The following is a 13974-nucleotide window of genomic DNA, read 5'->3' on the forward strand; positions in this document are numbered from 1 at the left end:
TGCTCAACCCACTGAGCCACCCAGGAGTTCTAAAAGGGCTACTCATTTTGAAATGACAATTTTCCTTTGTAATCTTTTAGTTACATATTTGGAAATAACAAATGCTTAGGATTATCAAACTAAAGTAGTTTTAGAAAACAACTAAAGAATTAGTTTAGGGGAGCCTGAGTGGCTCAGTTGGTTAAGCGTCTGACTTCAGGTTAGGTCACGATCTCACAGTTTGTGAGTTTGAGCCCCACATCGGGCTCTGTGCTGACAGCTCAGAGCCTGGAGCCTGGAGCCTGCTTCGGATTCTGTGTCTCCCTCTCTCTCTGCCCTCCCCCGCTCATACTCACGCGCTCGCTCTCTCTCTCTCTCTCTCTCTCTCTCTCTGTCAAAAGTAAACAAACATTTAAAAAATTTAAAGAATTATTTTAGAGGGGGAATTATTGCATTTTCCTTTTCCTCTTTGCTTCTTTTTGTCCTAATCTTAGTTCAATTAATGGTCCCACTAAAGGATGTATAAGGAAACAGACGGAGATAAAATGCAATTATGAAAGTGTTTCTATATTATCTTTTAACACCGTTGATGGAAAGACAGCTGAAGAAGTTAGCAGCCACAGAAGAGATACTTTAGGACTCTGAAGATGTCAAAGTCATCATTAGCATAGACTATTAAAAGAAAACATGGAAAGTCAAAAGCGTTCCTTTTCAAGGAGTTTATGAATCTAATGTGATATTTTAAGACAAAATGTGCTCTTACTGGAATGTATTATGGGTTGAATCGCACCCCTTCTCGCCAAGATACGTGGAAGTTATAAACCCCAGTACTTCCGAATGTGATCTTCTTTGGAAACAGGGTCTTTGGAGAGGTAATCAGCTTAGAATAAAGTCATCAGGATGGGATCTTATCCAATATGACCAGTATCCTTATATGAAGGGGAAATCTGGACACAGACCCAGACAGACCCAGAGGCAGGGTCTGGACTGATACAACTGCAAGCCAAGGACCCTCAGATACTTCAGACACCACCAGAAGCTAGGAAGCCGCAGGGACGGATTCTCTCCAGGGTGTCAGAGGGAGCATGGCTGTCTAGCCTTGAGAACACCGAGACAGGAAATTCCCCACCTGAAGCCACCCAGTATGGGGCGTTTTGTTATGTAAATTTTGCAAATGAATACAGAACCCAAATAATGTTTTATGATACTCTTTTTTAAGTTCTTCTAAAAAGTGGGGAAATGCTCATACCATGCCTGAGGTCATCCAAAAGGCAGTAGTTAAAATGTTTAGTGTCTACTCTTGGGGTGCCTGGGTCGGTTAAATATCTAACGCTTGATTTTGGCTCAGGTCATGATCTCATGGTTCTTGGGATCAAGTCCCATGTCAGGGTCTGCACTGACAGCTTTCAGAGCCTGCTTGGGATTGATTTGCGCTCTCTCTCTGTCTGTTCTTTCCCTGCTCTCTCTCTTTCTCTCTCTCTCTCAAAATAAATAAATAAACTTAAAAAAATAAACACAATAAAATGCTTAGTGCTTATTCTTAATAACCCCATAGGTCTGGCAGATGGAGAAAGGGCTGTTCCTTGCATACTGAAACATGCACTAAACAGGAACACTAAACCATGACTATTTGAGACCTATTTGTTTTTCCCAAAGGATTTAGTATCAAACCATATATTCATTTACAACAAACACCATGAAGATTGAAATACAAATGGAGCATTCCATTCTATTTGATGAAATGAGAAAAAATGTGAAACTACAGAATTTTGAAGCCAGTGGTAATGTCAAGATTACTTATACTATCTTTTTCTAATTAAAAACCTAACTTCCTGGGACACTTGGGTGGCTGAATTGGTTAAGCGTCTGACTCTTGATTTCCGGTCAGGTCATGATCTCATAGTTTGTGGGTTTGAGCCCCAGTATCTGTGCTGACAGCACAGGGTCTGCCTAGGATTCTCTCTCTCCCTCTCTCTGCCCCTCCCCCACTCTCTGTCAAAAAATAAACTTAAAAATGAAAACAAATAATCTAATTTCCTGTAAAAGTTTTCTGAAAAACACATCTTTAAGTTGTTTCCTTCGGGGGCCAAGGTGGCACTGTATAGTGACCACAGCCTATAGATCTTGCATAAAGTTCAGGAATTTGCTATGATAAGTAAGTTTTTTAATTATTTTTAATGTTTTATTTATTTTTGATAGACACAAAGAGAGAGAGAGAGCAGGAGAGGGGCAGAGAGAGAGGAGACAGAGGATCCAAAGCAAGCTCTGTGCTGACAGTAGTGAGCCCAATGTAGCTCAAACTCACGAACCATGAGATCATGACCTGAGCCAAAGTCGGACGTTCAACCGACTGAGCCACCCAGATGCCCCAAGATAAATTTTAAAATGCGAAAGAGCTAACATCTTTTTAATGGTCATTTTTAAAACATTTATCCCAACATAAATTCTTTGCTCGAAAATGGAGACTACCGTGTTAGATCTAAAAAACATGGCCGCCATTAGGTAGGAATTTCCTCAAATTCAAGACTACCTCAACTCTGTCTTCCTCTCCGTGTTGATACCAAATTTAGGCACATCCACACTCACCCTTCCTATTTCCACCCTGGTTTCAGAGAAGGAGAGATGACTCTCCTCTGGTACAAACCTACAGGTTCCACCTGTGCTCTTGATTTTCTCTCCCACCTTGCCTCCTTGAGATCCTGTATCTCTGAAATGACTTTCTTTCCCTTCTTTTGCAGCCTCTTCCTCCCTGTTAGTTCTTGATCATACCCTTAATAGACACACCTTAAAATTACCCCTTATTAAGACAGCTCTTACCAAACCCCATGCTCTGTTTTAGCTGATGCTCTAGCACACGAATAAGTAATGTACATTCAGTGTCCTAACATCCTTCCCTCTCATTTACTCATCAATTTGCCAGTCTGATTTCTGTTACAACATGGCTACTCCCCATGGTGGCCAATGACTTCCTAACTGCCAAATCAAATGGGTTTATCTCTACTGAGTAATTTCTCTGTCTAAAACTGGACTACTAGCTTTCCCCCAAGCCTGTTGTATTCTCTATGTATGTGAATGATCTTAATCATTTGCTCGTATCAGAAATCTACATGTCATTCTTGACTCTTTCTTCTCCAAGATTCTGATTAATTACTGAGTCTACTTCTACATACCTTTCAATGTGTCTACGTTTCTCCTACTCCACCTCTAATGTCACTTGCTCCTGCTCTAATTTATGACAGAGAGAGAAAGAGCGAGAGAGCGAGAGAGCGAGAGAGAGAGAGAGAGAGAGAGAGAGAGAGACCGAGGTGTTTAGAGATAAAGCGATCATTTAATTTTCCTGGCTAAGATTCTTTAATGTCTCCCACTGCCCATAACACAGTCCAAGTTCTCTTAATGACTGGCCTTTGACCAATTCTTAGTTTTCTCTGTTGCCAACCCACTCCTGGAGCCATATTTTCAGGCACTCTAAACTTCTTCCATTTCCTTTACTGGACCATGCTCTTTCTCACCTCTCAACTTTTAAAACCATTGGTTCCTTCACGTATCCAATCCCAAGGCATTTCTCAGGCCCTAGTTTAAATGTTCCTGTCTCTGAAAGCCTATTTTGATGCCTTCCTTCAGGTTTCCTGTGTCACTGCTTACGCTTGCCAGGTGCTCTCTGAGACCCTGGCACCTCCCCTTGCATAGCATTTACCAACACACGCTTTGCTGTAATTGTTTGTTTCTTCTGTGACACTATCAGTTCCAGGAAGGCGTGTACAACTGGGCTGTTCACCACTCTACCCACAACCCCTGGTGTATGATAGGTGCTTAAAAAGTATCTTCTGCATAAAAAGCTAAATAAACAATTGAAGCATGAGAGTACACAACACAACGGTTAATGCCCAAACTTCAGAGGTGTGCGGTTGAAATCTGGTTTTTCATCTACTTATGTGACCTTGAATTTATTAACTAACTCTTAACTTCGGTTATGATCTGTATGATGTAGCAAACAATACTCATATTTGATTCTTGTAGTGAAGACTAAATAAAAGACAAATTTGCTAAGGCATAGTGACGGGCACATGGTAAAAGTTCAACAAATAGTAGCCTGCAACTTAGAAATATTTTTAGCAATGAGTGATGAGATGCTAGAGCTAAATCAGTACTTAACTTTAAAAAAAAACATTGCTCAAAATCAGGGCGCCCAGGTGGCTCAGTCAGTGAAGCGCCCGACTTTGGCTCAGGTGACAATCTCACAGATCCTGAGTTCAAGCCCCACGTTGGGCTATGTGCTGACAGCTCAGAGCCTGGAGCCTGTTTTGGATTTTGTGTCTCCCTCTCTCTCTACCCCTCCCCCACTCTCTCCCTTTCTCAAAAAATGAATAAACACTAAAAAAAAAAAATTACTCAAAATCAATATGGAGTGATTGCTAATTGCTAATTTAAAAAGTAAAAAACAAATACTTTCTTTGAAAGGAGAAAGAAAGAGTCTGGTATCTTTCTGAAAAGGAAGAAAATTATAAAGTCCATGTCTGATGAAACCCCATTCTCAAAAGGAATTATCAGGGATATAAAATAAATGCAACCCACTAATTTTTGTTAATGTTACATTACATTATATTGACAATTTCTGATTTGCAATGTTTTGCATAATTGTAGAAGCATAAAGACTTCCATTTGAAAACAAAGCAAACATAAAAAAAATGAACTGATAATTATATCCACAAGTTTGAATAATCTACATCTGTGTACTAACAATGGCATAAAACACATATACACAGAAGATTCTTGAGGTTTTTTTCCCTGATTCGGTAAGGTTTTTGTTTTAAGAAAAGTATTTATTTGGGGCACCTGGGTGGCTCAGTCGGTTAAGCGTCCGACTTCAGCCCAGGTCATGATCTCACAGTTGGTGAGTTCAAGCTCCACGTCAGGCTCTGTGCTGACAGCTTGGAGCCTGGAGCCTGCTTCGGATTCTGTGTCTCCCTCTCTCTCTCTGCACCTCCCCAGCTCATGCTCGCACTCTGTCTCTGTCAAAAATAAATAAACTTAAAAAAAAATTAAAACAGAAAAGTATTTATTTGAAAACATATTGCTCTCTTATAAGCACCCTCTCTCTTCACACTGCTGTCATAATATTTATAAAGAATTGTTACAATAGAATGGAATGCCATCAGTAAAAGAGTTTATCATTTTATTTAATTAGAAGGAAATAGTTTGTTAATTTGCAACTGGGCAAAGCAGCCAAGAACAAAATTAAAATTCTCCCATTAAAAACCTTCCCCAAATGCATCTCCATGAAAAATCTTTTGGACATGTCCTAATGTACCAAAGATTGAATGACCTTAGGAGAAAAGAATCGATTTTTCTACTTCTCAATTCAACATTCTAGCTCTTAAAACCTGACACAACTGATTATTAAAGCTATTTCTGGAAATGGTCAATTTCCAAAAAATTGGAAATGGTTTACAGTTCCTGTTTTACAAATGGATGAAATGGTTTACAGTTCCTGTTTGTTTGTTTTTATTTTTTATTTTTTTTTTGAAAATGAGAGAGAAAGCACAAGAAGGGGAGGGGGCAGAAGATGGGGGGGGGGGTGGACAGAGAGAGAGAGAGAGAGAGAGAGAGAGAAAGAGTCTTAAGCAAGCTCCACATTCAGCACAGAGCCCAAAGTGGGGCTCAATCCCAGGTCCTTAGGATCATTACCAGAGCAGAAATCAAGAGTCCAATGCTCAAGTGACTGAGCCACCCAGGTGCCCCTACCATTCCAGTTCAAATCCACAAACATTCCCATGACTACTATGCAAATGCTCTCAGACAACTGACATCCTGCAAAATATTTACAACTTGCATTCTAGGAAAAAGTTGAAACTCTTGTTTTTTTTCCTCCCAACTTAGCAATTTTCTCCTTTCTTGTTCTTAGAGATAAAATAACTTGGCACATTATGTACCATAATAAATAGGTGAAACAAGACTAGTATCTTGGTTACTAGCACAAAAAGTATTTTCAACCTGGGTCATTTTCTCACCTTTATTGGTAGATTTCAACAGAAAATTGTAGGGGGAACAAACACAACATAGGAATAAAATGCATTTTAACTCTTTTAAGTAGTTTGGCTCTGAGATGATATGAAATGAACCCAAAGCACAGAGCTATGCACTACTACAGGGGTTGAAATGAATGAAATGAAAAAGGAGACAAGCTCGTTCATGTCATCATGCCGGGATTGCGTTCCCATTCCTTTATTATAAATTTGGAAGAAATACTCGTGTGCTTCAGGCCAGACCTCAGAATGAACTTGGGGCCTGCTATGGACTAAATGTTTGAGTGTCCCCCAAATCCATGTTGAAGCCTCTAGTGTGATAGTAGAGGAAGAGGGGCCTTTATGAAGGAATTACATGTGTCTGAGGTCATGAGATGATGCCCCCAGGATGGGACCAGTGTCCTTATGAGAAGAGGAAAAAAGACCAGAGTTCCCTCTCTCTCTGCCAGGTGAGGACACAGCCAGGAAGAGGACTCTCACCTTGTTGGCACGTGATCTTGGTCTTCTCAGGCTCAGAACTATGAGGAATAAATGTTCTTTAAGTCCCCCCAGTCTACAGTATTTTGTTATAAAAGCCCGAGCTGACTAACACAGGGTCTAAATTTGTTGTGTATTTGTTGGACAAAGTAAACAAGCAAACACACAAACAACACATCAAACCAGACTCAATCTGATCCAACAAACTACAAGGGACCCAGTTCTTTGAAAGCCGACAGAATTCAGGTCTCCATGCTGGGAGCAGACTATCTCTTAGTTGTAGTATAAGCCACTACCTTGATTATTTAATAACCAAGAAGAAAGAGAGAAAGGGTGTTTCAAAAAGCTCTGGTGGATTAAAAAAAAGACATTGAGACAGGTCAAGTTGCTTATTTGTGGGCTATTTTTTCTAGTGAGAAATGTTTGTAGCCTGAGTATGGCCTTCCCTGTGACTGAAAGCCTGGGTGTTGCTAATTGGTGATGGGGAGCCAAGGACCAAAAACTCAAGAAGCTGCTTTCACAAGAGACGTGATAAGACTCTCAGCATAACAAAAACTTCTGCGAAAGCTTAGCTGACCACAGATGTACGTGTACGTGTGTGTCCACATGCGTGCCTGGGTTCCACGTCCATAAGGTGCTAGAGTGATGGGACCAAGCACGCTCAGGCATCACAGAATGGCTTGGGGAACAAGTCTTACCATGCAGCAGTTCGAAAAGTGGCACAATGTCCTGATTCAGGGGTCAGATCAAAGATACGAAGTTGACCTTTTTTTCTGTTGCAAGTGAGATATTAACATTCTCAGAAGGGAGCCCATTGCAATGGATTGGGAAGTGTGTGCTGCCATTTCAGTTTGGGTGTACAAGTAAAGGTGACCTCAGGGACTGTGAAGCCCAAGATACGCAGGTTGCATGTGTTTTTGCAGGGTTTAGGGTCCAGACAGAAAGAGATGGAAATGGGGATAAAGATAGGAATGGGGAAATTAAGATAGAGACAGTAAGGGGGTTGCTTGGAGGTATAATGGAGGAAGAGATGGGACAGAAAGATCGATATGGTGCAGGGATAGGAGACAGGTGGGTGGGGGAATGAGAAAGGGCTGGAAGTAGAACACTCAAAAAAGGACAAAGGTGGGCAAAGGATGGGAAAGAGAAAGGAATGAGTTGGGAATCATGTGATTAGTTGCTAAGACAAATGCAGACAAACATTGACTCTATACATAGATACTCTAAAACTCTGCCAAGGCAGGGTCATGGGTCAGATTTGATTTTCAAAATGTTTTCCAAATATAAGTGAGTCCAGAAAGGAATATATTCTCAAATGAATTTGAGCGTTTTAGCTATGTTTGGCAAGGTACTACCATGGCGGTATAAATAAATTCAGGATGCCAAGTATAGGTATCATTCTTATGCTTCAGTTTTCTTTTTTCAAGGTGACTCAAGAAAGAAAGAAATCAAAATACAGAAGAGAAAAAAACAAACAAAAAATCTCTATTACATAAGATAATAATGGAGCAGTTGCGGAAGTAATAAGTTTCTGGGGTTTTCAAAACAATACCATTGATGTAAAAATGTGTAAAGTCAGGAAAGCACGTGGACTTTAGATTCAGGTCTGGATTAAAATCTCAGCAGCACCAACTACGAAGTATATGAAGATGTGTGCAATAAAATAACCTGTGTAAAACACTTGGCCCAATACCAGAGATTAATCATTTTCCCCAGGTGATAGATAGCCTTACAATTCTAACAAAATAAGAAAAGATAGACTCTTTGCTGTTGCTGTATTAATCACCTCTGTCTGGTACGCAGCACTGTGCTTAGAGCTATTAAGATTTATAAAGAAATTCTGAGAATTAGCATATGCCTTAAAGACTTTACACGGGTGTTGGGAAGGCGAGGTATACAGTTCAAAATAATTTTAAGACATGCTAAACTTCTCCACCTATGCTACAGGTTCTGGAGAAGGGCTAAGACTTTGCCCTCTACTGCACTACAGGCAGGAAGACCAGAGAAGGCAGGGGGGAGGCACTGGAGGAGGGGTGCAGGGGCAAGGCTACCACGCTTGGAGCGTTTGCTAGGGGACAGACAGCCTCACTGCTTCGCCTGTGGTCAGAAATGACTTCATGAATGAGAAAGGCTGACACTACCCAGTAAAGGTAGGGCTATAGATATTTAGACGAGAAATTACAGGGGTGAGCTTACAAAGCAAGGCTGGAAAACAGAATGGAAAAAAATGCACATTGGTAGAGCCTAGTCCAATAACCAGTTATCACGTAAGTATGTAAAGTAACTTGGAGCAATAGTAAAACAATGATATTTGAAAACAAGCTCTTGGCATTTAGTCCCTTCACAAAGGCCCTTCATATACTGTGCACCATGGCATACATTCGGATCTCCCCTCTTTTTAAGTATTCAGTACATAGATGAGTGTATCCCAAGGATTCTACTTGAAAAACTTTCACAAAGATATTCAACTCCTATTCAAAACTAATTTATGTTTATTTAATTTTGAGAGAGAGAGAGAGAGAGAGAGTGTGTGTGTGTGCACAAGTGGGGGAGGGGCAGAGAGAGAGGGAGACACAGAATCCAAAGCAGGTTCCAGACTCTGAGCTGTTAGCACAGAGCCCAGTGCGGGACTCGAACCCACAAACCATGAGATCAAGACCTGAGCCAAAGTCAGACTCTTAATCGATGAGCCCTCAGGTGTCCCTCAACTCCTATTTTTAAAAATCTGAAAAAGTTAATTATAAATTGTAACTTATAATTTATAATTATAAATATTTATAAATAAATATTTTTGCCAGTTAGATTAGGAAACACTGTTAACCTCCAAGAATGTATATAACATTAAGCAATTGAAAACCACTTAAATGACCATCAATAGGCTACAGGCTAATTTATGATTTATAATAAGTAATTATATTTTTAATACAATATTATTCAGCCATTAAAATTATTACATAGCTCCGTATCCACTAACACGGAAATATGGGCTGAGTGAAACAGAGGCATACACAGCAGTATCCTGCAAATCATTTTTGTGAAATTGTGAGTGTCCATCTCTCGGTCTGTGAGTTCGAGCCCCGCGTCGGGCTCTGTGCTGACAGCTCAGAGCCTCGAGCCTGTTTCGGATTCTGTGTCTCCCTCTCTCTGACCCTCCCCTGTTCATGCTCTGTCTCTCCCTGTCTCTAAAAAAAAAAAAAAACGGTGTAGAAAAACGGTGATCAACGTGATGGTGATGATTTAAGGTGAAGATCGTGAGATTTGAGCTGATTTCTACTTTCTTTACACTGTAAGAGGGTTGTTATTACTATTACAATTAGCATGTAACTTTCTTAACAATGTGAAGAAAAACAATAACTCTATTTTCATTTTGGAAAAAAAAAAATAATCTTCCCCAATTGATGACAATTCTGTAGCAAAGTAATGACTGGCTGGCACCAGCCAAGACCTGAGAAAATGAGCCCCCGGAGGCATTTACTGCCTTTTCACAGGGCAGATTCCGGGGGCAACCACGATGTCAGAGAATTCTCTTCTCATCAAGGGACTTCTGGAAAGCAATGAAAGGAGATACAATCCCAGTTTACCAAATCCAGACACATTGTTTAGTCTTCTGTCCTAACTGGATTGTGAGCCTCTCAAGGCCTGGGAAAGTGTCTTGCCAACGTTTTCCTCTCTCCAAAGCCTACCTTAGACACACAGTGAGCAGTTAATTTGTACAATGGGACCGCAATAAATCGCCATGCTTTGTTTGCTTCTGAACTGTAAAAGACGCTTTGGGGAAGTCCCTGATCAAAAGCTGCTCATGGGGTTATGCCTGGAACACTGTAGGGAGGTACCACTCGCAGCAAAGGATCCATTAACTGAATTCAGACAATTGTCTGCATTTACAAATGCAATGTTTTTTGGTTCACATGTTTTTTTCAACTGCATATTTACGAGACCAATTTTATTGTAGTATAGCTGTATTGGAATTTGTTTTATAGTAGCATTTATGTTCAAAGTCATTACAATGTGCAAATACACAGTCATCTGATACAACCTCATGTTGGTATGGAAAATCTCAGAATGATTAGTCTTTTTAGTGTCCTGACACCACAGTTACTTGGCTGTCAAAGAACCTAAGAAGAGGAGCGCCTGGGTGGCTCAGTAGGCTGAGCATCGGGCTTCAGCTCAGGTCATGATCTCGCAGTTTGTGGGTTTGAGCCCCGCATCGGGCTCTGTGCTGACAGCTTAGAGCCTCGAGCCTGCTTCTTTTTTTTTTTAATATATGAAATTTATTGTCAAATTGGTTTCCATACAACACCCAGTGCTCATCCCAAAAGGTGCCCTCCTCAATACCCATCACCCACCCACCCCTCCCTCCCACCCCCCATCAACCCTCAGTTTGTTCTCAGTTTTTAACAGTCTCTTATGCTTTGTCGAGCCTGCTTCTGATTCTCTGTGTGTGTCTTTGTCTCTCTGCCCCTCCCTACCCACCTACCCGCTCTCTCTCAAAAATAAATAAACATTGGGGCTCCTGGGTGGCTCAGTCGGTTAAGCAGCCGACTTCAGCTCAGGTCATGATCTCTTGGTCTGTGACTTCGAGTCCCGCGTCGGGCTCTGTGCTGACAGCTCAGAGCCTGGAGCCTGTTTCAGATTCTGTGTCTCCCTCTCTCTGACCCTCCCCTGTTCATGCTCTGTCTCTCCCTGTCTCAAAAAAAAAAAAAAAAAAAATACGTTAAAAAAATAAACATTAAAAAAACTCTTTTTTTAAAGGCACCTAAGAAGAGAACCCAAATCCTGTCATAATCTACTCATACTAAATTCTGTGCTCAGGACAGACCACTCCTTGCTTCTTTCTGTTCCAAAAGAAATTGGCTGAATGGGTGATGGGCATTAAGGAGGGAACTTGTTGGGATGAACTCTGGGTGTTATATGCGACCGATGAATCACTGGGTTATACTCCTGAAACCAATATTACAGTGTATGCTAACTAACTTGAATTTAAATACATTAATTAAAAAAAGAAACCAAAATTCAGCACAAATTCTCCTTTTTTTCCTTTTCAAATGTTTATTTGAGGGAGAGAGGGAGAGAGCACAAGTGGGGGAGTGCAGAGAGAGAGAGAGAGAGAGAGAGAGAGAATCCCAAGCAGGCTCCATGCTATCAGCAAAGACTCAAACATGGGGCTCAATCTCACGAACTGTGAGACCATGACATGAGCTGAAATCAAGAGTCGGACACTTACCCAACTGAGCCACCCAGGCACCTCACAAATTCTCCTTTTCATATGACATACACATTATTACAGAAGAAATAACTGAACAAAACATTTCATCAGAATTCATAGCATTGACATGAAGAACTGACCTCATGACTCTAGCTGCCCATTCATTTCTTCTCAGAGGCAATGTTAGCAAATGCCACATGTAGGCAACGGTTAAGCTGACAGAACTGCTGATATCATTGATCAGTATTAGTGATAAGAGCGTTAAGAGTATTCCTTTATTACACTTGGTATTCAGTGATTTATCAGCTCCAACCAAGTAAACATAGAACTCTGGGTAATTTCCTTTACCTTGGTCAGATGCGAGTTGATCCATTTCGTGAAAGTACGTTTTTGTACTATCTCTTGCTCATCTAGAAGAAAAAAAAAAAATCTAGTTAGGTAACACAGTATACCATGAAGTCATATCCTAAAAAACATTCAGTTACAAACTCTAGAAATAATCATATTATTTTGTTTCCTAACCCATTTTGCCAATTGTTGTCTTGAGGAAGGGACAGTACAACTCCAAGTAGACTATTTCCAATTTACGTAAAAAAATTTTTAATTTTTATTTATTTTTGCGAGGGAGAGACACAGAGTACACGTGGGGGAGGGGCAGAGAGGCAGGGAGACACCGAAGCAGGCCCCAGGCTCTAAGCTGTCAGCACAGAGCCCAATATGGGGCTCAAACTCACAAACTGTGAGATCATGACCTGAGCTGAAGTCGAACGCTCAACCAAGTAAGCCACCCAAGCGCCCCTAGACTATTCCTTTAAACATTATTAGCAAATGCTTCAAAATTTTCAATATGTTAGCCCAATGTTAACCTTCATTCACTTATTGACAGTTCACTATACAATTATACCCCAATAAAGCTGTCTGAAAAAGTTCACTGAGACCAACCAAGTGCCAAGTTTTATGTTAGGTGCAAAGAGATAGAGAGAAAACAACAGGGCATTGTCCCCGCCATGAAATAGCTAGAAGTGGAGACAGCAAGCAAGGCAGGTGCATAGTCGAGGGTTCTACAGTAATGTCATAAGATAGAGCTGTGTATGTGAGGCATTACAGGGACTTAACCATCTGGGGAGTGTGGTGAACACTCTTGTGGTGACCCTCAAAGATCCCACCCCTTGGGGTTCACACCCTTGTGTAGGCAGACTACAGGCAGTACATGTGACTTGTTTCTAACCAATAGAATATGGCAAAGGCAACGGGCCGTCACACCTATAGACATGTGACTCTGTATTAGATTCCATCCTGGCCAACTGGAGTGATTCTCCTTTTGGCTTGGAGGAAGCAAATAGCCATGTTGTGAACTGACAATGGAGGGGGCCGTGTGACAGGGAAGAGCAGGCCGCCTTTAGGGAAGGGTGGTCTCCAGCCAAAAGTCAGCAAGCAGCTGGGACCTCAGTCACACAGCCACAAGGAAATGAATTCTGCTGACAACCCGAATGAGTTCAAAGGTGCATTCTTCCCTATTTCAGCCTCTAGATAAAAATGCAACCTAGCTGACATGGCAGACTTGTCCGCTTGATGGCCGAGTTGCGGGACCCTGAGCAGAGAACACATCCAAGCTGTGCATGGCCTCCTGACTTACCAATTTTGAGGATGATAAAAGAAAACTGTTTTAAAATGCTAAGTTTGTGGTAATTTCTTATGAACCAAGAGAAAATTCACATCAGATGCAAAAAGAAGTAGGGTCCAAGAAGGTTTTAATTAGAGGCATAAAGATAGGAAGGCCAGAGAGGGAGGGGCCAGTTTAACTCCTTTTAAGAAAAGGTGAATTTTATTCATTCCAACAACATCTACTGAGTGTCAACTGTTTATAAAACACTAGACCAGATGTTGGGAGGAACACAGTTGAACAAGACATCATTTCAATTCTTTGCCCTTTGAGGGCTGGTGTGCCCAGATCCACATCCCTGGAGCTGACCTCTTCTGGGCTTCAAGTGAGAACATCTGACTGCTTATGGGAATATAACCCCCATGAGGACAGTAACTTTGTTCCCAATGCCTACAAACATGAGAAAAAAGTACTGTGCAATGAAGGAATGAAGAAAATTAGTAACATTTTAATTTGGAGAAATTTTGAATATATCCGAAGAACTTGCAGAATACCATTATCTTTAATGTACTTTAGGCATGCACTTCTAAAACTTTCAAGTACATACAAAAACAAATAATAATGCATATACTTTTTCTGTACCAGGCACTGATATTTATTTTCCTCTTCCCTTCCTTCCTTCCTTC

The 13974-nt window shown here is 40.9% G+C and overlaps 1 protein-coding gene across 11 annotated transcripts in view; it reads right to left on the reverse strand.

The window, feature by feature from the left end:
• Nucleotides 1–13974, reverse strand: part of SYNE1 (spectrin repeat containing nuclear envelope protein 1) — a 472738-nt gene that overhangs the window by 377478 nt on the left and 81286 nt on the right. For all 11 annotated transcript variants that reach the window (XM_047860298.1, XM_047860302.1, XM_047860305.1 and 8 more), the window contains exon 3: nucleotides 12034–12095. In XM_047860298.1, the coding sequence (XP_047716254.1) occupies nucleotides 12034–12095 (62 nt within the window). The remainder of the gene's footprint in view (nucleotides 1–12033; nucleotides 12096–13974) is intronic.

This window comes from Prionailurus viverrinus, chromosome B2, assembly GCF_022837055.1.
Source record: "Prionailurus viverrinus isolate Anna chromosome B2, UM_Priviv_1.0, whole genome shotgun sequence".
Classification (NCBI taxonomy): Eukaryota; Metazoa; Chordata; class Mammalia; order Carnivora; family Felidae; genus Prionailurus; species Prionailurus viverrinus.